A 22,538-nucleotide genomic window follows, 5' to 3' on the forward strand; every position below is an offset into this window, starting at 1 on the left:
CAGCAGCACCATCCTTCCTGTGTTCCACAGCACCTAATAGGCATGCTCCTCTGATCCTGGAGAGAATAGGTATGCATCATGACTAGTATCCATTTTAACTAATAGCCATGAATACCCATTTCCTCCGTGAACATGTCTACTCCCCCTCTTGAAGCCTTCCAAGTTAGCAGCCATCACCACACTTTGGGGCAGGGAGTTCCACAATTTAACTATGCATTGTGTGAAAAAATACTTCCTCTTATCTGTTGCAATATGATAAGTAATTCAATCATCAGAACCCACCTTCCCCAAAAGTAGCTAAAGTACTTATCAGGTCCAGTTATCCAAAGTGAGGTGAACTCTAGAACATAGGGGCAAAAGACAATGTATATTCTACATACAAAGATGGCATTAAAAACCTAAGTTGGTTCAGTTGTATGTCTGGAAGATTTATATTCTTCATAGATTTCTGCTATTTAAATGCCAGAAGTTCTAACAGTCACACCAATGTAGTTAGCATCATCACAGAGTTTCTGAGTGAACTCATTACAGTGCATTGATAACACTCACTCAATGAACTCATTCACTCTCTTCCTGGCTATTAGAAATCCCACTCAGCCTTCTTTAAGGATTTAAACAAACTTCCCACATGAATTCTTTTTTTTTTTGTAGTCACTGAGATGCTTCCCTTACTACAAGAAGCTCAGGTTTTTAGGATTCTACAGGATCCATCTTACAAAAATGAGTGCCAAAGATCGTTGGCACAATAGAAATGCAGAGGTTCTTTCAGGAAAGTTGTCCTCAGACAACCCCTCTTCCCCAATCTATACAGACAAGGTCTACAGCATTTCAGCCACACAATTTTGTATAAAACAGATCACAGAAATTAGCCTTCTACTAATCTTAACCTCTCAATAGATATAGCTGAATATGAAGACAAATCAGACATCAGAGTTCAGTAGTTCATCCCAGAATAATGTGCTCAAAGCCTCAAGGCTGTTTCCTTGAAAGAATCTACTACACAAATTACAAATTCTAGTCTGTTTTAAGATATACTCCTTCAGTGATTATCTAGAGTGGTCACAAGACACTCACTCTCTAGGGAAAGCTGCCCAATATATACCTCTGTATAGCAGATGTGCTATCCTGCTATTATGACTTTTTAGAGTAAATCTAGCTGCAAGAAAAGACTGATCAAGGGGAATTATGCTCAATGCAAGCTGAACTCTCAATTAAAAACAGGTATACTTTAAGAATGGTGCACATTAGCCTTCCCCCACCAGCCTAACCTTCACAAGTGTTAAATAGAAAACAGTTTTACAAGAAAACTGTGATCTTAAGTACAGTAACAAAAACAAGGGATTAAATATTTCAAAAGTAGCCCTTATTTCGGTATTAAGAACAAAAAACTCAAACTAGAGTGGGATAACACACATTTGCATTCTTTAATACACTAACAAACCTCTTCACTATTTCTTCCATCTGCTTTCCTGTAACAGCTTCTCATGCACTTCCAACAGATATTTCAATTTTAGGTGACTGAAATTTGAGGTTTGCGGTATATTTCTTTGCCAGCTGTTTTTTCTCTCTAAAACAACTTCTCAACTCTTGCTTTCATATCTGCTAGGCATGTCGATCAACAGTACAATAGGCACAAAGCCGCTTTTCAATTAAGAGATAGATAGTTTCCCCCTTAGAACCTGGGGTTTATGGTAATTCTCCTATTGAAATGCTAATGTTATTACAAGCATAGCACCAGAAGACAAGTGGCAGAGTCTGGGTGACAGAAGTTCTGGCTGTGCCCTTACACAGATGGTTTAATCAGGGCCTTTTATAAACCCTCTCTTCCCACCCCCACAACAGTGTCCCCTCTGGGTCATGCTTGACAGGCTCTGCAGCTGTGATCCAGATAAGTGTGGTTTGGCCACAAAAAGGGCAGAAACGTGAGGAGGGCCTTCTAGCATAAAGAAATACAGGTGGGCCAATGGTCTGCAATGTAGGAGCAGTGGTTTTCAGTGCTTAGAGCGCTTCACATACAGTTCAGTACTACAATCCTTATATAATAGGAGACTGAGCTTGAGAGAGTAATAGCTTGCTTAAAAGTTATCTAAAGCTGCAGTACTGCAGTTCGAGCTCTGCTCACAACCTGAGTTTGATCCTGACAGAAGTTGGTTTCAGGTAGCCGGTTCAAGGCTGACTCAGCCTTCCATCCTTCTGAGGTCAGTAAAATGAGTACCCAGCTTGCTGGGGGTAACGTGTAAATGACTGGGGAAGGCAATTGAAAACCATCCGTTAATGTAGTCTGCCTAGTAAACATTGGGATGTGACGTTACCCCATGGATCAAGAATGACCCGGTACCTTTTAGTACATTTATGGCAAAGGCAACATTTGAACTTGGAGCCCTTTACTTCACACTTCACCAGTTCCCCACGCAGCAGCAAAAATGCCGAAACAGAACAAGGATTAAAATTAGGAAGGACTTGAGAAAGAGCCTTGAATTACTTACCGTGAAGGCTCCTTCTGCTCTGAGGTACGGAGGGCATCTTCAGCTAGGGTTATTACCTTTCTCATTATCAGGGAAGGCAGGAACAAAAACTCTATGGCTTTCCTGTCTCCCGGGGGAAATGACCTCCTCCTTTCTCAAAGCTCCAGTCGTTTTAGAGCTATAAAATAAGATAGACAGGAGTGCCTCCGGCAGAGAAACACGGAGAAGTAACAAACATTATGCAAACTAGCTTGAAGGAACTAAGCTTTCCTTGTGTAAATTCTGGTATAGTAACAGACACAAAGGGTAGAGACAAACTCCCCTATAAAAACGTAGTTTAAAAAACTGCTTAAACGTGAGGGATAAATATTATATTCCCCTTTTGTTCTTGTTGTTGTTGTAGCAGGTACCATCGGGAGGGGAAGACGCCCTCCGTACCTCAGAGTAGAAGGAGCCTTCACGGTAAGTAATTCAAGGTTCTTTCTCGCTCTGAGGGAGGAGGGTGTCTTCAGCTCGGGATGTACCAGAGCTACCTGAAGACCAGGGTGGGATCGATTAGGTATCCTGCACCATCTCTAGGACACTTCTGCTGAAGTTGGTTGATTCCTTGGCCAGAAGATCCACTCTGTAGTCTTGTGAATGTAGACACTGACGACCACATCGCTGCATCGCATCTCTGTTCCACTGACACCCTGCGGTTGAAGGCTGCCGAGGTAGCCACACTCCTGACAGAATGTGCAGTGATGTTGAGTGGGACCTGTAAGCCGGTAGCCTTGTAGGCGTGGGCTATGCAACGTTTGATTGCGCCGCTGATGGCTGCCCAAGACATTGCCTTTCCCTTATTGGGGGCAGTAAGGGTAATGAATAAAAAGTCTGAGGACCGAAGATGTTGTGTGCGTCTAAGATAAATTCTGATGGCTCTTTTGACATCCAGGGAGTGCCACTCCTTCTCTGTCGGATTAAAAGGCTTAGGAATGAAGGTGGGAAGGATAACCTCTTGTTCCCAGTGAAAGCGGGTGTTGATTTTTGGGAGGAAGGTTGGATCGGTACGTAGGACCACCCTATTCTTATGGAAGATGCATAAATCTGGTCTGGCCGAGAGCGCTCACCGTTCTGATACCCTTCTGGCTGAAGTTATGGCTGTCAAAAACACTGTCTTCATCCAAAGCCATTTTAATTCGACAGACTGGAGAGGTTCGAACGGTGGTTTAGTGAGGCCCCTGAGGACCGTCCTGAGGTTCCAGGTAGGGAAACGGTGTACTACCGGTGGTGATGTGGATGTAACACCCTGGAGGAACACTTTGACATAGGGATGTTTGCTTGGTGCGTAGCCTGACACTAGAGCAGTGGTGGTGAACCTATGGCACGTGTGCCAGAGGTGGCACTCAGAGCCGCCCTCTCTGTGGGCACGCACGCTGTCACCCCAGCACAGAGTTCCCCTGAGTTCTTTCCCTCGGCTGAGGAGGCTGGGGACCAGCGGTGCCTTCCTGGCTCCTCCGGGAAGCGCTGGACTCCTTCCCAGTGCCTTCTCCACAGTCGCCGGCTGCACGCTCCAGAAGTGAAGACGACAACGAGCCTTCTGCCGAGAACTGGAAGAGGCGGAGTTGGGATGGGGCTGGACCGGGAGTGGGACGCCTGAGCAGCCGTCTGCGGTGGGCTGGTTGGTGACTGCAGCGTAGGGGGTTGGCAGTGAGGGCTGAATGAGGGCCCGCCTGGCGTTTGTGCTGGAGCCAAGCCCTTCGCTTAGCTCGGGTTTCCACTCTGCTCGTTCATGCAACCAAAGGTGCCTCTGAGCATGTGCAGAGGGCTGTCCCCACCATCAGCCCCCCCCCCACATAACAGTCTTTTTTAATTCGTATGAACAGTTGGAAAAAGAACCAGACTGAATGGGTGGGGGCTATGGTCCATCTGCTTTCCTTCCCCCGCTTGGCCACCCATGCAGGGTTGCCAACCTCCAGGTAATAGCAGGAGATCTGCTATTTCAGTTCACCTGGAGAAAATGGTCGCTTTGGCAACTGGACTCTATGGTCCCAAACCCCACCATCCCCAGGCTCTGCTCCAAAAACCTCCCGCAGGTGGCAAAGAGGGACCTGGCAACCCCATGTGGACCTCTAGCTGTGTTGGCACTTTGCGATAAATAAGTGGGTTTTGGGTTGCAGTTTGGGCACTCAGTCTCTAAAAGGTTCGCCATCACTGCACTAGAGGAACCAAGGTGGCAATGGCTGCTAATTGATGACGCATGGTAGAGGTCTTAAGACCTAGCCTCCTTCCCTCCTGTAAGAAGGAGAGGATGTCCATCACCTTGGCCTTGTGAGGGTTGACCGCAGTGCGGTTACACCAGGATGCGAAGGCCTTCCAGGTGACTCCATAGATTCGATGCGCGGAGGGTTTTCTGGACGCCAGTATGGTGTTGACGATGTCCGAATTGTACCCCAGGTTTAGTGTGTGTGTGTGTGTGTGTGTGTGTGTGTGTGTGTGTGTGTGTGTAAAGTGCCTTCAAGTCGCAGCCGACTTATGGCGACCCCTTTTGGGGTTTTCATGGCAAGAGACTATCAGAGGTAGTTTGCCAGTGCCTTCCTCTGCACAGCAACCCTGGTATTCCTTGGTGGTCTCCCATCCAAATACTAACCAGGGCTGACCCTGCTTAGCTTCTGAGATCTGACGAGATCAGGCTAGCCTGGGCCATCCAGGTCAGGGCCCAGGTTTAGTAACCTTCACCTTTCAATGGCCACATGGTCAAGCGATACCATCCCGGGTCCGGATGACAGATGGGACCCTGGAGGAGTAGATCGTGTCTGTCTGGGAGAAGCCAATGAGGCCTGAAGGACATTTCCCGGAGCGCCGGGTACCACTGACGTCTTGGCCAGTCTGGGGCCACTAGTATGATTGTTGCCCTGAGAAGGCGGATGCGCCTGAGTACCCTGGGAATTAGAGGGATGGGGAGGAAAGGCGTATAGTAACCCTTGGGGCCACAGCGATATCAGGGCATCTGTTTCCTCTGCGCCCAATTGTCGGTACCTCGAAAAGAACATTGGAAGTTGTTTGTTTGACAAGGTTGCAAATAGGTCTACTAATGGGTTGCCGAACTTGAAGCAGATCTGACCGAAGACCTCTGGATTGAGGGACCACTCGGTCTCATTGAGGTGTCTGCGGCTCAACCAATCCGCCTGGACATTCAGTACTCCCTGTATGTGTTCGACCGATAGCGAGGAGAGATGACTCTCCGCCCAGTTGAAGATTAGAGAGGCCTGCTTGTGGAGGCTTGAAGATCAGGATCTGCCCTGTTTGTTGGCATGGGCCTTGGTGGCCACATTGTCTATCCTGATCAGTAGGTGACAGTTGGTTAGTTGAAGACCGAAGTGCAGAAGGGCCTTTAGAAGGCCGTGTTCTCCAGGAAGTTGATACTTTTCCCTCTCCTGTGGACTCCATGTTCCTTGAGCAGGTTGGTTCTTAAACGTGGCTCCCCGACCCGTCAGGCTCACGTCCGTGAACAACTGCACTGGAGGGTCGTGTAGGAATATGAGCCCCTTTGAAAGATTGAGTGGGTTGGTTCACCATTTTAGGCTTAGGCAGACTTTGGCAGATAGGAGTAGAGACTTGTTCCTTTTCTGAATGATGTCCTGCTGGTGAGGGAGAAGGAACCATTGGAGAGTCCGTGCGTGGAATCGCGCCCAGGGAGCTGCTGGGATGCAAGCAATCATGTGGCCCTGCAGCTTGGCTAGGGTCATGAGGCGCGAGGTGGATGAGGATGCGGTCTTGTTGGCCATGGTGGTTATAGATGACACCTTCTCCGGAGGGAGAATGAGGGAACAGGAGATGGTGTCTACAATCACCCCTAGATGGGTGAGCCTCTGGGATGGTATGAGGTGGCTCTTTTCCCAGTTGATCAGAAACCCATGTGATTGAAGGAGGTGGATCACTAGTTCCGTGTGGGCCAGGCTGAGTTCTCCCGATGGCGTGCAGATGAGGATGTCGTCCAGGTACAGGGGTACCTGGACTCCCTGTTTTTGAGTGGCTGCCATTAGGGTCACCAAGATCCTGGTGAATATCCTGGGGGCTGAAGTCAGGCCGAAGGGGAGAGCCCTGAATTGATAGTGCCTGTTACGGACCACGAACCTCAGGAATCGCCGGTGACTGGGGTGAATGGGAACGTGCAGGTACGCTTCAGTGAGGTCCACCGATGTCAAAAAGGCTCTTGGTCTTAGAGCCTCGATGACTGACTTGAGCGTCTCCATCCTGAATCGTTTGTATATGATGGATTTTTTGACAAATTGGAGGTCCAGGATGGACCTCCAGTCCCCATTTCTTTTGGGGACCGTGAAGAACACGGAGTAGACCCCGGAGAAGTGTTCTGAGATCTCTACGGGTTCGATGGCCTGAATGTCCAGCAGGTGCTGGATGGCCGATTCCGTGCAGTGGAGCTTGTCCCTGCTGATGACGCGTGGTTGGGTAATGATCTTGTCATGTGGAATGTGGTGGAACTCTAGTAAGTACCCTTGGTTGACTACCCGCGTCACCCAGTGGTCCATCTGGGAGGCTGCCCATTTGGCCACAAACTGGCTCAGGCGGCCCCCCACTGGAATTGCCCTGACGTCACTGCTTGGTCTGGCGGGGGCCACCGCCAGTTCTGTCAGCGTTAGACTGGGAGAAACGTGAGCCTCTAAAGGCTCGACCTCCCCTCCGGAAGGAACCCTTGTTAGAGTTCCACAATCCTCTCCCCTGGTCACCTCGAAATCTCTGGAGAGTGTGGGAGGAACGAAAGGAGTGAGACAAAGAACCTTTCTGGTCTCTACGGAAACTCTTAGGCAGTGCCTTTTTCTTGTCCGTGTCTCAATGAGGATGGTGTCTAACTCATCCCCAAATAGCTTACCCCCCTGGTAAGGGAACCCCATAAGCTCCACCTTGGAGTGTCCGCCTGCCTTGGCCGGAGCCATAGCGCTCGTCTGGCTGCTGTTTGGGTGGCTATGGCGCGGGCTGAGAAGGATAGATTATCCAGAGTGGAATCTGCCAGGAAGGTAATGGCCTTGAGGACTCTTGACACACCCTCTAGGGCCTTTCTATTATCTTCAGGGATAAGCTGCTGCAGCTTGCGCATCCACACGAATGCTGCTCTTGACATTAGAGCAGATGTTACTGAAGAGTTAATTGCTCAGGCGGATGCTTCGTGAGCCCTGTTTAGGGCAAGCTCGGCCTTTCTATCCAAAGGGTCTCGGATGGACCCAATGCCATCTCTGGCGACTAAATCAAAGGAATGCAATGCCGTTACTGGTGCTTCTACCACCAGTATTTGTAGTAACTGGGTAGAAGCCGCAGCCAGATTGTAAAATCGTTTAGCCATGGCAGGAGCCTGCTTACTTGCCAGGGGCTTTTCCCATTCTGACTTAATTATGGGGGTAAAGTACTCAGGGACCGGAATGGTCCTTGACGGGATGGAGTGATGGTGGAAGAATTCTTTGGAACCCTTCAGGTTATCAGGATGTGCTGCTTGAGTCTCAGAGAGATCCAGGACAGCCAAGGCCTTGGAGAGGAGGGCAGGGAAGTCCTCCTGAGAGAACAATCTGAGCTGCTTTTCCTCTATAGGAGGGAGGTCTTCCTCAGAGGAAAACTCACCTTCTTCCCTTGGCTCAGAATCTGAGGAGTCTGGGGAAAGGGTAGCCTCCGAATGTCTGGATGAGGAGGTCCTGGAGGGACTTGGAGGGCTCAGAATCCCCCCCCCATATGGGAGTCCCTGTGATCCCGACTTGAACCCTCTAATGGGTCGTGGGGAGTGGCTAAGTTGTGAACTGAGGGAGCCAGAGAAATTTGTATGGCTTGCAGACCCTCTCTAAGTACGCTTCTGAAAAGCTCAGTGAGCTCAGAACGCAAGGCAGATATCCCCCCCCCCCAGCTGCAACAGACGAGTGCAGAATTACATTACCAATCGCCACCTGCACTGGAGAGGCCGGCAGGAAATCAGTCTGTCCTCCTGCAGTGGGAGTGAAATCCGGGGCACCAAAAACACAGGGCTAGGAGCCACGCCGCCTGGCGCCCGGCTAGAAGCCGCGCCAATTTTGACTCGCTCGGCCACTGATGTCATTGGGCCGATACTCGGCGCCCAGCTAGAAGCCGCGCCTTTTTTTGTGTTCCGCCCGATGTGGAATTTTTACGTTTCTTCTTTGCTCCCTCATCCTTTTTTGATGGTGCATTTTTGCGCTTAGTGGCCTTACCCACTGACTGAACAGGAGTTTTAAAGGAGGAACCACTCTTATGGCCCTCGCGGCTCCGATCCGGGGCCGTAAGGAGGCCCAGATCCAAATCTCTAGGCAAAATGTATTCGTTGCCTGTGGTCGCCGCCATCTTTTTTAGGTGGGAACTAAAAACTGCCCGGCAACAGTCAAGGGCGCAGGAGCCGACCAAACGAGGGGACAGGGAGACAAAGGGAACACAGACTACACTTAACCTGAATGTATCTAACTCTAAATAAGTCTAACTCTAATAAAATTCTATTAGTCTTATCTGTAAGGATCTGTAGCAGCAGAACGCTGCAGAAGCTGCTTCCCTATCAAAGGCAGGAAACAAACTGGAGCTTTGAGGAAGGAGAGGGTCATTTCCCCCGGGAGACAGGAAAGCCATAGAGTTTTTGTTCCTGCCTTCCCTGATAATGAGAAAGGAAATAACCCGAGCTGAAGATGCCCTCCTCCCTCAGAGCGAGAATGACCTCGAGAAGATTCTTCTCTTACACTGTCCTTTCCTCATGAAATACACATTTGTCTATTGTGTATTTGTACTTGCTGCCCTGGAGCATTTTCAGAGCAGGACACTAGCAAGGCTGTTTTGATCAGAGATGCTCACAGGTTTTGCAGTGTGTAAATATTTTGTTCACTGAGAAGTACAGAGCTTTAGCTGATGACTCCAAAAGCTGCCACTGGGAAGCTACCACCTGCCATTCCAGGACCTTGCAAGACAACATTTATATTAACCAAGGAACAACCACTTGTGCTTTCACCAAGACATGTTAAATTTTAAGAGGGCTAACACACCATCAAATGCTGCTGCTACTGTTTTCCTGCCCGAGGATTAAAACTATTTCAAGAAATCTTCAGAAAGACCACACACAAAGCCTCATGCTGAGTCTTCAGCCACGTGGAAACTAGACTAAAATGTATAAACATTTAAAAAGATGAAAAAAACACATTAATTGGCACTGTAAACTGCTGATCAAGCAACTGCACCCAGTGGATGAATATTTCAGTGTTCAAAAGTGGTTTCCACAGGTACATCCTGGCTGGACTTTGAGATGAATGTTGTACAACATCTTGCCAAAAGCAAAAACAGTAAACCAAGGACTCAAAGAAACCATTTATCACAGGTTAGCACTGCTGCAATGTTTGCTGCCTCTTCATACAAACTGCCACAGCAATATAGAGCACTCGCTGTATACCTCTCATGAGGGGGAATAAATAAATGCAAACAAATGGGGAAACTGCTGCACTTTATTTTCTATCATATTTTTTAGCCTTGCAGTAGGATTTCAAGAACATTTGGATATGGGATTCCCAAGTTCAAATCCATCAGATCACATAAATGAATGTGAGTCAGTGGCTCACTTGTTTCCATGGAATTGCTTCAGAGCCAGCGTGGTGTAGTGATTAAGGTATTGGACTAGGACCTGGAAAACCTAGGGTCATATTCCCACATGGAAGCTTACTGGGTGGCCTTGGGTCAGTCACAGGCTGTCAGCCCTGACCCTGGCTAGTAATTGGATGGGAGACCAGGGTCATGATGCGGAGGCAAGCAATGGCAAACCACTTCCGAACATCTCTTGCCTTGAAAACCCTACAGGGTTGCCATAAGTCAGCTGTGACTTGGCAGCAAAAAAATTAAGTATTGTTTTGAGCGCCCTAAAAGGAATGATAGCATACAAGGAATGACAGCATACAAACTGTCCACATCCTCATACATTAATGTCATCAAACCCTGCCATTCTTTCCTCTGGAAAATCTCAGAGATCTGCCCTTTTCTGCTCTACTAGTGCCTGAACCCCATACCTATATTCCATCACCTCCTTTGGCTTCTTTCCAAAATCAGTAAGCTTCACATATGCCAAAGGCCATACAGGGCTCCTGCCCATGTCACAAACCTAGTGTCTCAGGTCTACAAGGACATAGAGGTGGGATTCAATCTTACTAGCTATTCCTATCTAAAGGACAAGCTCCTTATATAATGACTATGGTTCGTCTTTAAAAGTGATAGGTCAATCATTAAGGCTACCAGTCACATTGATTATAGAGAATCTTTATATTCAGAGGAAGCAATTTACCACCTGCAATTTAAACCCATTATTGTGAGTCCTATCCTCTGCTGCCAACAGGAACATCTCCCTACCCTCCTCTAAGTGACAGCCTTTCAAATACTTAAAGAGAGGTATCATGTCTCCCCTCAACCTCCTCTTCTCCAGACTAAACATTCTCAGCTCCCTCAGCCTTTCCTCATAGGGCTTGGTCTCCAGGCCCCTGATCATCCTTGTAGCTCTCCTCTGCACCCGCTCCATTCTGTTCACATCCTTTTTGATGTGAGGCCTCCAAAACTGCACCCAATACGCCAGGTATGGCCTGACCAATGCTGTGTACAGTGGAACTATGACATTTTGCGATTTGGATGTTATGCCTCTGTTGAAGTATCCCAAAATCGCATTAGCTTTTTTTTGTCACCGAGTCACACTGGCTGCTCATATTTAATTTACAGCCCACTTGTACCTCAAGATCTTGTTCACGCACATTGCTATCCAGAAGTGTATTCCCCCATCCAGTATGCATGTCCCTCATTCTTGTTACCCAGATGTAGAACCCGACACTTATCCTTGTTGAATTGCATCTTGTTCACATTAGACCACTTTTCCACCTTGAGTCACATTTCCTGTTTGTTTTATTCTCTTGTATAGGATGCATGGGAGATTTCACTGAGATACAAGGTATGGATCTTGAAGTTATATAAATCATAAGTGTTTGAGGCAACAATAAGAGAACCATTTAGGATTTTTCTGGACACTCCTGCATGCTGTACCCGGCAAAACATTACTTTGAGGGATATTCCTCTGCCTCAGAAAGGATGCAGGAGATATAGGGGGTTACCGCTCTTTGTATTCCCAGCAATGTATTTAGAGTTTGAAAATGTTATAAAAAACACCGCTTTAAAAGGGTTTTTGGATGCCACGCCTTATAAATGGTTAGAAGACATCTTCACAGCTAAAGGGGCCAAACAAAGTACGAACAGTATTTTTTATAACGTTTTCAAACTCTTAATACATCGATGGGAATACATAGAAAGTGCAAACAGTATTTTTTATCACATTTTCAAACTCTTAATACATCACTGGGAATACAAGTGCGGTAATCCCCATACCCAGATATCATGCTCAGCATCATGGAAGCTTGCAAAGAGGGGAGCAGATTTCTTTCTTTAGGCTAGCACCAGGACTGTGAAACTTCTCACTTTTGATCTGGTTTGGAAGACGTGTGGGAGGATCTCAGTTTCTCCCCACCACGGGTTATGGACTAACAGCAAGCTGCCTACATCCCTTCAGTTTCATCACCAAGGACAAGGGTGAGGTCTTGTGCCTACACTCTTGCCACATTCTGTTAGAGTTCCATGAGGTAATCACACATGCACAGACATTTCTCCATCTTGACACACATCAGTGGGAAGAGAATAGGCCATATTTTCCTGCATGCAGTTCCTCTGGAAATGCGAATAGCTTTGCAGGACCGAGGGTCTGATGCAGTATAAGGCAGCTTCATGTGTCCATGTGTGTGTTTATCTGTATCATGTGGCAAAGTCAAATGCCTTATTTTTTTTTAACTGTGGTGGATCCTTCGCTTTTGTGATGTGGTCTTTCCCTTTGTTATACATGCGTCTAATTCTATGTGGAAGCAGAAGCAAAACTCTGTGGTCTGTATCTTCAGTAATTCACATATGGAACTTCGCTGGGTTCCATGCTTTAAAATTACTGGACACTATGCACTGTAGCATGAATATGGGAACAAGGCACATTATAAAACCCAGGAGTGCAGTGCTATGAAACAGTCCTGTGCAACAAAAAATGTTTCAAGAACAAGGTGAAAGAAAGTGAGCACACAAAGGAAAATGCCCCCAACAAGAAATACCAGGTTTCCCCCCCCCTAAAACCCTCTCCTGTAGTTCCAGCACTACACAAAGTAGCAGACATGGGAACATGTCAATACTTGCCTTTTAGAGAACAGATCACTGTTTCAGCACAAATTGTATGTATGCATTCATTCTGAGCACAAGCAGTCATCTGTTTGCCACATTACCGTATAGAATTCAGAAAGAGTAAGATCTGAATGGCATCAGTTCTTTAAACAAGCAACTGCATTCACTGTGGACAACCATTCAACGGGTTCTGAGACCCTGTAGAACTATAATAAGTTGGCGCTATGATACATACTTCCCCCACTCAGTGGACTAGCTCGTGACACTGTTCTCCCTTCCTCCACTGTGAGGTAGGTTAGGCTGAGAACGTGTGATTGGCTCATGGTCACCCAGAAAGCTTCCATGGCCATGGGGGGGATTAAAACTAAGATACTAGTCAGAGACTCTAACCACTATACCAAACTAAAAGGAGTCAAACCAAACCAATTTCTCTTTTGCCTATGGCAAGGCTCTCAAGCTTTCATAATCTAATATAAGACTGCATGTGGTGGTGTTAACACAGATTTATCATGTGCCAGATACAACTGCCAAGACATAATAGACCATTGGAACATAGAGAGAATTTAACAAGATTTGCCTTCCAAGCTTTGAGCCAAGGACCAATCTCCCACACAATGCAGGTGAATGCCACCACCATTCATGGACTAATTTTCCAACACTTCCAACTGTGTAACCCTTATATCAACTTTTATGAAGATGACTTCCATAACAAAAACAATTATCTACACAAGTATCATTCCAAAGAAAGTGATTTATGTCCTATAAGCCATTTACTTCACCCCCCACTCTATATACTTATCACAATTATTCCAGGTACACTTCTGTCCCTCCCAATCCAGCAACTGCATCTATTTTTCCTCAGAAGGACAGGTAAAAAAGGAAATTCAGCTAGCTAGATAGAAAAATATTAGTTTTATTTTTAAAACAGACTGCAATTTTTGTACTCTCTATTCAGGCTTAGGTTCAAAATGCTTGGTTAAATCAAGGCAGAAATGGCGTAACTCTCTCAAGGAAAGTTATCTGCAGCTGCCATACCATCCAGCCAGTGCAAACACTTCATATCCTTCTCCCCACCAGGTTCCCTCATTCCAGTTCTCAATGTTATGAATATTTATGATTCTACATATCATATAATATGAACATTTGCTTCCCATCTCATGCAGAAATACTTTTGTCCAGTAACTATCTCCCTTTCCTTATGGAAAATTCTGGACTACTGCATCCCTAATCCGATACAAGTTTACACAGAAACAAACCTTGCTTTGTTCAGTGGAACTAACTACTAAAGTGTTCATAGGATTGTGGCCTTGTCCTTCAGATAAAGTGTTCTCTCTTAATACTCCTGCATGTAAACAGAGGGTACGCTGAACAGAAATCTGCCTCTAAGCAAATATAGTTTGAAGGCTACAGACCATAGTCTTCAGATTTCATGAAGACTAGTTAATTACAAAACCAATACATTTTCAGTAATTACAGTGGCCTTATTTAAACTTGTTTAGGAAATGCATGCACTTCAAAATAGGAAACTGGATTTCAATCAGTTGTCATTAGGGCTGTGCAAAAAAAAAAAAATCGGTAAATTTCAGGTTCAGGTTTATTGGATCCGATTTTTTTCACCTGAAATAAGTTGAATACCCATATTGGCAAATGGGTATTCTGGCTTTTTTTTTTAAGGTTTCTCCCCAAAAAAAATTGGGTCCATTTTAGCCTACAGGAGTTTTTCCCGAGGCTCTTGCGGGGGCATTTTTAGAGGTAGAGTTTCCAAATTTTCAGGGTAGCTGCAAGGGACACTCCTTGCATGAATCCCAAAGTTTGGTAAACTTGCATGAACCCCAAAGTTTGGTAAAATTTGGAACAGGGGGTCTGGTTTTATGGGGCCCCGAAAGGGTTGCCCCCTTCTCCACAGAAAAGCATTGTGAAGCTCCTAAAAAAAATTCCATGGAGAAAAGCCTTGGGAAAGCAAAAGGCCGAATAAGTCAAATACTTATTCAGCTGATTCGGTGATTAACTATCCAGCTTAGGCTTTATTGCCTATTTCAATATTCGCCCCCAAATAAACTCGGGAAAAGCCAAAATGCCTTTTTGTTTGTTTATTTTATACACAGCCCTAGTTGTCATATAGTTGGTCTTTGACCTTGGTGATTAAACTCAACTTTAAATCAACTCACACTTTGCATTACACATCCCCAACCAAGTGTGTGATGCACTCCTATTCCTCCCTCATTTTAACATTTCTTTGGTGACTCAGCAGCAGAGACCATGCTGAGGATTTATGCAACTCAGAGGGCGAATACCTTCAGAAAGTTAGGTCTGGATAAAACAAACGCAGGATATAGTTTTAAGTGTTCCTTAAGCAAGCTAGCTAGCTCCTATTATGGCCACTAACACACCTGCTGTGGTGTCACCTTTACTGAAACCAGTGTGTGCCAATCATGACTCACAACAATCTCCAAACTTCTTATGCCACTTCAAGTGTGTATCATCCTGCCAAACATCTGGCAGGAAGCTCCATGAATATTTCTGTATGATCTTCCAAACAACTCATTATTGTTTATTATGGCATTCCCAGAAGTAGAACTGTCGGACATATCATACCCGACACTGCTTACTAAAGCTGCTCATCTAGATCCCATTCTGTATCTGTATCCATACAAAAACGACCCTCAGTAGCAACCGACAAGAAATTCTGCGAATGAAGACCTTGTGCTCATATACTCATTTTTCCAACAGGTACTTAAATACTTTTTAATTTGGAAAGTTAGAAAAAAATGTTTCAGAAGGAACAACAAGTTTTCCAAAGCAAGCTGTCTGAACTAGGTATTTACCTGGCCCTCAAATCCTTAGCATAATTCTTAAATTATATAAAAGACAAGACACTACCACAGGTGTACCTGGTTGTCAGACACCTAGAACCTTTAGTATGCCACAGCAGCCATCAACTAAATTCATTCAAACACAATACCCTCAAGCAGAGATATATGTCTTGGATTCCACAGAGGACTTCTGTAGACTGAAAGGAGGGTCATTTTTGCCAAACTGCCCCATGCTGTTCTTAGAATCCCCCTTTCACCAGGAGGAGCATCTCAGGGGATATTTAGGGCTGCAACAGGAGAGAGGAACCCTGCAGAAGTCCTCCATGGGATCCAAGATATAATCACTTTCTTCCCTAGAAAGACTCTTAACATTTTGGCATACAGCAACAAGTAAGCAGTTATCCAAATAAAATCAGATATCCAAATAAATTATATATCCAATAAAACCAGTTATCCAAATAAAAACAGATATCCAAACCAAGTCCTAAGACAAACCCTGTCAGATCCTAAGACAAAGAATGGAACAACACGAAGGAAGAAATTACAGGAGGCAAGTAGCCCTCTGTCTCCAAAACACAGAAAAACTATGATTCTTCAGTAGCACCAATCAAAGCGAATGCTGCTCCACGGAGCATACTTAAGACTTCCATGAAAACTGTAACAGTTTGGTGGATGAACAATCTATTACAGGCTATTGAAAAGAACAATCTCAATTGCAGATGCTGCATTAACTATGTGAAGATTTCTGGGACGGGGTGTTTCAGTCATTTATCAACAGGGATCATAGAATCATAGAGTTAGGAGGGGCCATACAGGCCAGCTAGTCCAACCCCCTGCTCAATGCATGAGGCCTTGTGGCCAAGGAAGAAGAGCTACACTGGAATGCAAGGCTGCAAAACAAGGCTGGTCTAGCATTCAGAGTAGCTCCCTTCCCCATTCTTCAGCTATTATAGTATTTTTTACTGAATAAAGGAATTCATTCATCTGACCAATCCCACACAAAGAATGTAGTAAAAGAAATACACCACACACAGATTGCAGTACCTCCCACAACCCCTGGTGATGGATGACCCTGAAGTCTTTGTGATCCTCTACAAGTAACTGGAGATTGGAAAGCCAGAATGCTGCAGGGTTACGCTGTGCCTTTCCACAGAACCACTACACTGATGGCTCTAGAAACAGTGCTTTGTATCTCTTCCAAACAAATGGCAGCACGTGGAAGGAAGTACTGCTGGAGTAAAAAAAAGTGGGACATATTAAGAGTGGCTAAACTCATCTCCTGCCTCCATCTACTCACAAAGCTTAATGGAAGCCATCCAGGATTAATATGACCATATTCTGGGTTCTGTTTCTCAGTCACACTAGCAAGCATCTCCAAACCGACAGAGCAAGGAACCAATACTTACATATCCAAGGTATCTAAGCTGTCATATCTGATGAGAGCTACTGTGATAGTTGCTAAAACTGAACATGCCCAGTGTCCTCCATTTTCTACATGAGTGTCATCACACTCACAAAATTATACACTTTATATGAATTACATAACCCAAACACAGTTATTACTGCTCAGGAGAACTCAGACTCATCATTTCATTCACAAGCATGAATCAGAAAGCTGGAAACCTTAAATTCTTTTGCCCCTTTGCTTATGACAACAGCAAGAGCCTTCAAAGATATCAAATGATTTTTAAAAAAATTATCTGTGCAAACAGTTATTCTTGCTTGCCCCTTGATTAACTAGGCAGAAAGAGGTTTACTTACATGAGACCAGTCCTTCCGCCCCAGGAGTACTGAAGACGACCAGTGGAAAAAATAACCCATGACTGAACAAGGCAAGCAGTGACGTCGTCGTGCTCTTTGTGGCTACCATTCCATGGCACATCTTTTAGTCGCCAAAATTTAATCTTTTCCACCCTGTAATGTTTTGGTCGATTGGAATTCGTCACCTACAACAAGAGGGAGGAAAAGGTTAGGTATAGTTGAAAACTGGGAGGGGGGAGGGGATTGGGATATTTGAAAGATTCTCAAATGAATAAGCTCTTGCCTCCTAAAGGGTATGGGAGGGGTGGGATTGAACAAGATGGGAGCAATTTGTGAAAGAGGCGGGAAGCTCATAAGAGAGGATGCGAGAATTTTGTTCATGCTTGTACTAATTTTCAGGCATACTGCATATAAAGCATAACACATCATTTGTGCTGTATTTGTTTTAAAAGAAAAACCCTGGCAGATTGCCTCATCTGGAGATTTCATCCAAGAGACTTCAGGTAAACCAGTTTTGCTAGACAGATGCTTCTGGGGTTTTGGGTTTTGATTTTTTAAACTTGCACAGGAGTGACAGTCAGGATAGACTAGGCAGCTAAGACAAATGGATCAAAATCCTTCATAAGCCACGTGGAGAGAAACGAGACCACAAACCCACAATAGAAAGAAGTCTATAGACATACACTGCCTAATAGGGACCGCTTACTATGACAGGAAACAAGGCAGAAAAAACAAGAGTCCCTGTGAATTACAAAAGAGTATAGCTATTTAAATTCAGGTATGTGACTTCACTCCTTTCCTGTGGACTACTGGTTTCGAGTAGCAGTTTGCAGTGTATGTTCAGAATCTAAGGTCATTTTTTCACAGAGGTTTTGTTTTGCCCTGCTGCAAATTTTTGATTTTCATGAACCCTTCGAATTTTAGCAGAAAAATCGCGTCAACTCCACGTCTTCTCAAATCTGTGTTGGTCCGTTCTTTGTAGTTGCTACGCAGGTTTTGAAAAACGTTCCTGGGTTCGGACCAATTGTCCCCGCCCATGTCAGCTAATTTCTCCTCTCCTGTGAATGGCAATTGTCTGGGAGAGTTTCAAGCCCGGGGGACAGCCTCCCTCCAAGGCAGGACAGATCGGCATGCTGTGAAGGGAAGGGAGAGCGTTTGGCCATTTATGCATGGAAGGTTTTGCCTTGGGTTTGCCACTCTTTAGATGCATATTTCCCCATCCAAATTCTCAAAACTCTGCTTTGGGGGCTTATTGTTGAGTTTTGAAAATTTGGATGGGGAAAATGTGCATCCTGAGAGCGGAAAATCCAAAGCAAAGCTCCCTCCCATCACCCTTCTGAAGAGGGGCGGCGGGTCTGCTTTGGGTCTGCCGGGGAAAAACAGCCACGGCCCAGCTGCCAGGAGGTCCCGCTGCCCGGCGCCAAGGTTGGAGCAGGGAGTGCCCAGCTTCCCCTCCCTGTTTGTGGTACCCCTCCATTGTTTTCCATCCTACACATGCTTTCCCTGCCGGTGCGATCCTGTGTGTGTATGTTGGGGGGGGGGTATCCTGAGAGCAGCAAATCCAAGGCAAAACTCCCGTCACCCTTCTGAAGAGGGACAGCAGTCTGCTCTGTGTCTCCCTCTTCTATCTGGATGGAAGTTCCTGGCAATGGATGGCCAGAGCTCTAAGGGGGGGGGCACAATGATGACCGTCTGTCAGAGTCTGGGAAAGGGGGGCGTGGCCAAGTGTGGGGGGAACAGGGAGCATGGTAAATAGAAAAGTTATATAAAGAAACCAGAGGGACTGGTGCTTTTTTTGCGCTGGGGCCGTGTCCACAGAGGTGAACTGCACAAGGTAATCCGCTGGACGGAGTTGGGGCGAAGTTGGGGGCGGGCATAAACCATGAGCTTTTCAGAAGGGGACAGACCAAACCGTTGTAGAATACTGCGTGCTTTGTTCCCATGAAAAATCAAAACTACTTCTGGATTGACGGGGATATGAAAAAATAAATTTAAATCGCACCCATGAAAAATAAATTTAAATTGCTTTTTTTGCTCCGCAGCAAGAGAGCATCAAAATCGTCTGTGAAAAATGGGCCTAAGTCAAAGGCAAAACCTGCCCTCTGGCAAAGGGCTTCAAGATGACAATGCATCAGTTACAGCCACACACAAATCAACACAGCCCAGAGTTATAAGAGTTTCTTAATCTCTCTCAACCACCAGCTTCTAATCAGTGCACAAATTTCCTGGAGTCAGCTATGTTGATCTGCATTTCAGAAAATATAAATGGAAGGAGTATAATTATCAACCATTAGAGGACATTTAAAGAACTTTAAAGTAGGTCTTAATGAGAAATCATCATGGATAATTTGGCTGATTCACCTTGATCAAACGCTTCAAAGGAAACTGACTTGGATGTGGAATAATGTGACTGACTACGGCGCCTTGCATCAGTTTTTAAAGAAGTCCTTAAAAGTTCAGTACTGGCGATATCTCATGTTCTACATATTAACACACAATCACCAATTTGCTGGAGGTGCAGAACTAGAAATAGAGACCTTCCTCTCTCCCAGCTTATGTTCACTTAAAGAAATCCTGGAAATTGATACCTGAGAATGAAAGATGGGCTCCTCCTGTTAGAAGTCAGAGAGGCGGTGGAAGTGGCAGGATAGATTAGGAAACAACTCCAGTCTCCACTCTGCATCATCACAGTGCAATGCTGCTGACTCTCATACAGAGAACAGCTACCTGCAACACTCAAACAGCCCTAAACCTCAACAGGTAAATACTCAAACTGCCCCCTTTAATTTCCATTGATTTATTATACTTGGTCAAGACAGGACAAATATTTCAAATGAAAATATTAAGCTAAAATTATTTAATCTGTAACAGATCAATAAAGACATTTTCCATTTATTCTCTTCCATGTGCTGCCATTCCTCGATCTCTTCCTATTCTCAGGTCTTCTCAAAGCCCACCATGCAACTGCCTTATACAGGAAACCTCTTCCAGGGATATTGCCTTGTACTCTTAGTCATAGCAATCTAACTTGCAACTCTGTTCTAAGTACAACTCCAACCTTTCAAAAAAGACCCACTTTCAGAATTCAACAAATACTTGACAGAACAACGGTGATGTCTACTGTGTTGACCAGCAGACAGCAACAGCATTCTGTCCAACACATACTTTATTAGTAGTTAAGTGGAACTAAGAGACCTGTTGCATCAACTGGCAGTACTTCATCAATTCCTGCTCTCAAATGGAAACTCAACTGTTTTCATTGGTGTTTTTCATCCATTAGTGCCAGAAGCTTATCCAAGAACAACTGCATGGGCCTTCCTGAGAAAAGTTACCCCACAATGTAAACATCTTTCATACGCCAAAGGAAAAAAGGTTCCTGCTCACACTGACTAATCATTTGCTGATCTCTGCAGCTCACATGGGCAAAATTCCCAGATTACAAGCCAAAGAGCTCCTCACCAAGCAATCCAAGGACAAGAGAGAGACACAGCATGAAGCAGACAGGACTCATGGCAATGCAGACAATCCAGACAACCAAGTCTGTGTCTTCTCTCATTTGTTGCCAGCTTTTAAAAGAAGTCTGCAAAGGCTGTTTATCTACTTTTCAATATCAAATGAATGGACTTTATTTTAACTTATCAGAATGCTTTAGATTGGTATTTATAACTTAATGTGCCATCTATAGTGTCATGTAGCAGAAACTATTTTAAAAAGCAAAGCATCCTGAATAAAAATAGACCTACTGTCACTCAACACAGGCAGGCTAAGGTCCTACTATTGCAGTGTTTACATTAAAGCATACCTGTGGGTTACTCATGTGTACAAAAGATTCCTTCTTACCATAGCCAAAAAAAATCAAGAAATCCGTGCAAGCAAAAGCTCTGCATTATAGTGCTATGGACTTTAACCTGTGATTTTCAGTATGCGGAGAAAGGTACATTGTTTACTCACCGAGAAGGTCCTTTCCGCTCTGAAGTAGAAGGGCATCTTGAATCTTGTGTGTTTCTCGCTCCATTGCTAGGGGGAGGCAGGACTAACTAAACAACTTCCTGTCTCCTGGGCGAGGAATGCCTTCACTTCCAGTTATTCTACAGCAAGCATGAGAGACAGAGAACAGACTCACAACAATGAGTACCAGAAAACATTAGCTATAACTTTATAACTATTAAACTATAGATTCTGACAGGTGACTGAGACCATCCGGCTCATACGGGTCATGCTGGTGTGAGTAATTCCACCCTCGGAAGATGATGTACCTTCTCCGGATAGGCAAGATGCCCTTCTACTTCAGAGCGGAAAGGACCTTCTCAGTGAGTAAACAATGTACCTTTCCCGCTCTGAAGGAAGGGCATCTTGAATCTTGGGATGTCCAAGAGCAATTACGCAATGGGTGAGAAGTTCAGTCATCATCATCTTCCACCACATGTTGCAGGATGCATCTTCCGAAGGCTGCCTCAGCTGATGCCATAGTGTTGATCCGATAATGTCTGATGAAGGTAGACACGTTGGACCAGGTGGCTGCCCTGCAAACCTCTTCCGTCGAGGCTTGTTTAAAAAGAGCGGCTGAAGTGGCTGCGCTCCACAGGGAACGTGCTGTGATGCCTGACAGAACTTGAAGACCACTAGCTAGGTATGCGTCCCTGATGCATGACCTAATGGTGGAGCTTATGGCTGGACGGGACATAAGTGAGCCTTTAATAGGAGCAGAAATGGAGATGAACATGAATTCCGTTTTTCTAATATTTGCCGTCCTTGAAATATAATTGCAGAGAGCTCTACGTAAGTCCAGGGAATGCCAGCTCCCTTCCTTTTGAGTGGATGGATTAGGGCAAAAGGATGGCAGGTGTAGTTCCTGGGCCTGATGAAAGGAGGAACCCACCTTGGGAGTGAAAGAGGGATCTAAGCGCAGTACCACTTTCTCCTTATAGAAAACACACAAGTCTTTATGGATGGAAAGCACCCCCAGCTCTGAAACCCTCCTTGCCGATGTAATAGCGACTAGAAATAGTGTATTCATCCTCAGGAATCACAAGGGGGCCTCCTTCAACGGTTCGAAGGGGCCTTTGGTGAGTGCGGAAAGTACAGTGTTCAGTCTCCAGGTAGGAAAACGATGTACCACCGGAGGGGTAGATCAGACCACTCCTTTGATAAAGGCTTTAATCTGTGGATGAGACGACAGAGGGAGGCCGTCCAGTCTGGACACACCGAAGCGATAGCCGAAACTTGTTTCCACAAGGTTGCCGCTCTAAGGCCCTGCCGCACTCCATCCTGGAGGAATTCCAGCAGCTGT

General features: G+C 45.4%; 1 protein-coding gene across 1 annotated transcript in view; it reads right to left on the reverse strand.

Moving 5' to 3' along the window:
• SUSD6 (sushi domain containing 6) overlaps positions 1-17,379 on the reverse strand; it is a 37,128-nt gene extending 19,749 nt beyond the window's left edge. The window contains exon 1 of the mRNA XM_056852109.1: positions 17,249-17,379. Within this exon, the coding sequence (XP_056708087.1) occupies positions 17,249-17,369 (121 nt within the window). The 5' untranslated portion in view covers positions 17,370-17,379. The remainder of the gene's footprint in view (positions 1-17,248) is intronic.
• Between the last annotated feature and the right edge of the window lie 5,159 nt (positions 17,380-22,538).

This window comes from Euleptes europaea, chromosome 6 (assembly GCF_029931775.1).
Source record: "Euleptes europaea isolate rEulEur1 chromosome 6, rEulEur1.hap1, whole genome shotgun sequence".
Classification (NCBI taxonomy): domain Eukaryota; kingdom Metazoa; phylum Chordata; class Lepidosauria; order Squamata; family Sphaerodactylidae; genus Euleptes; species Euleptes europaea.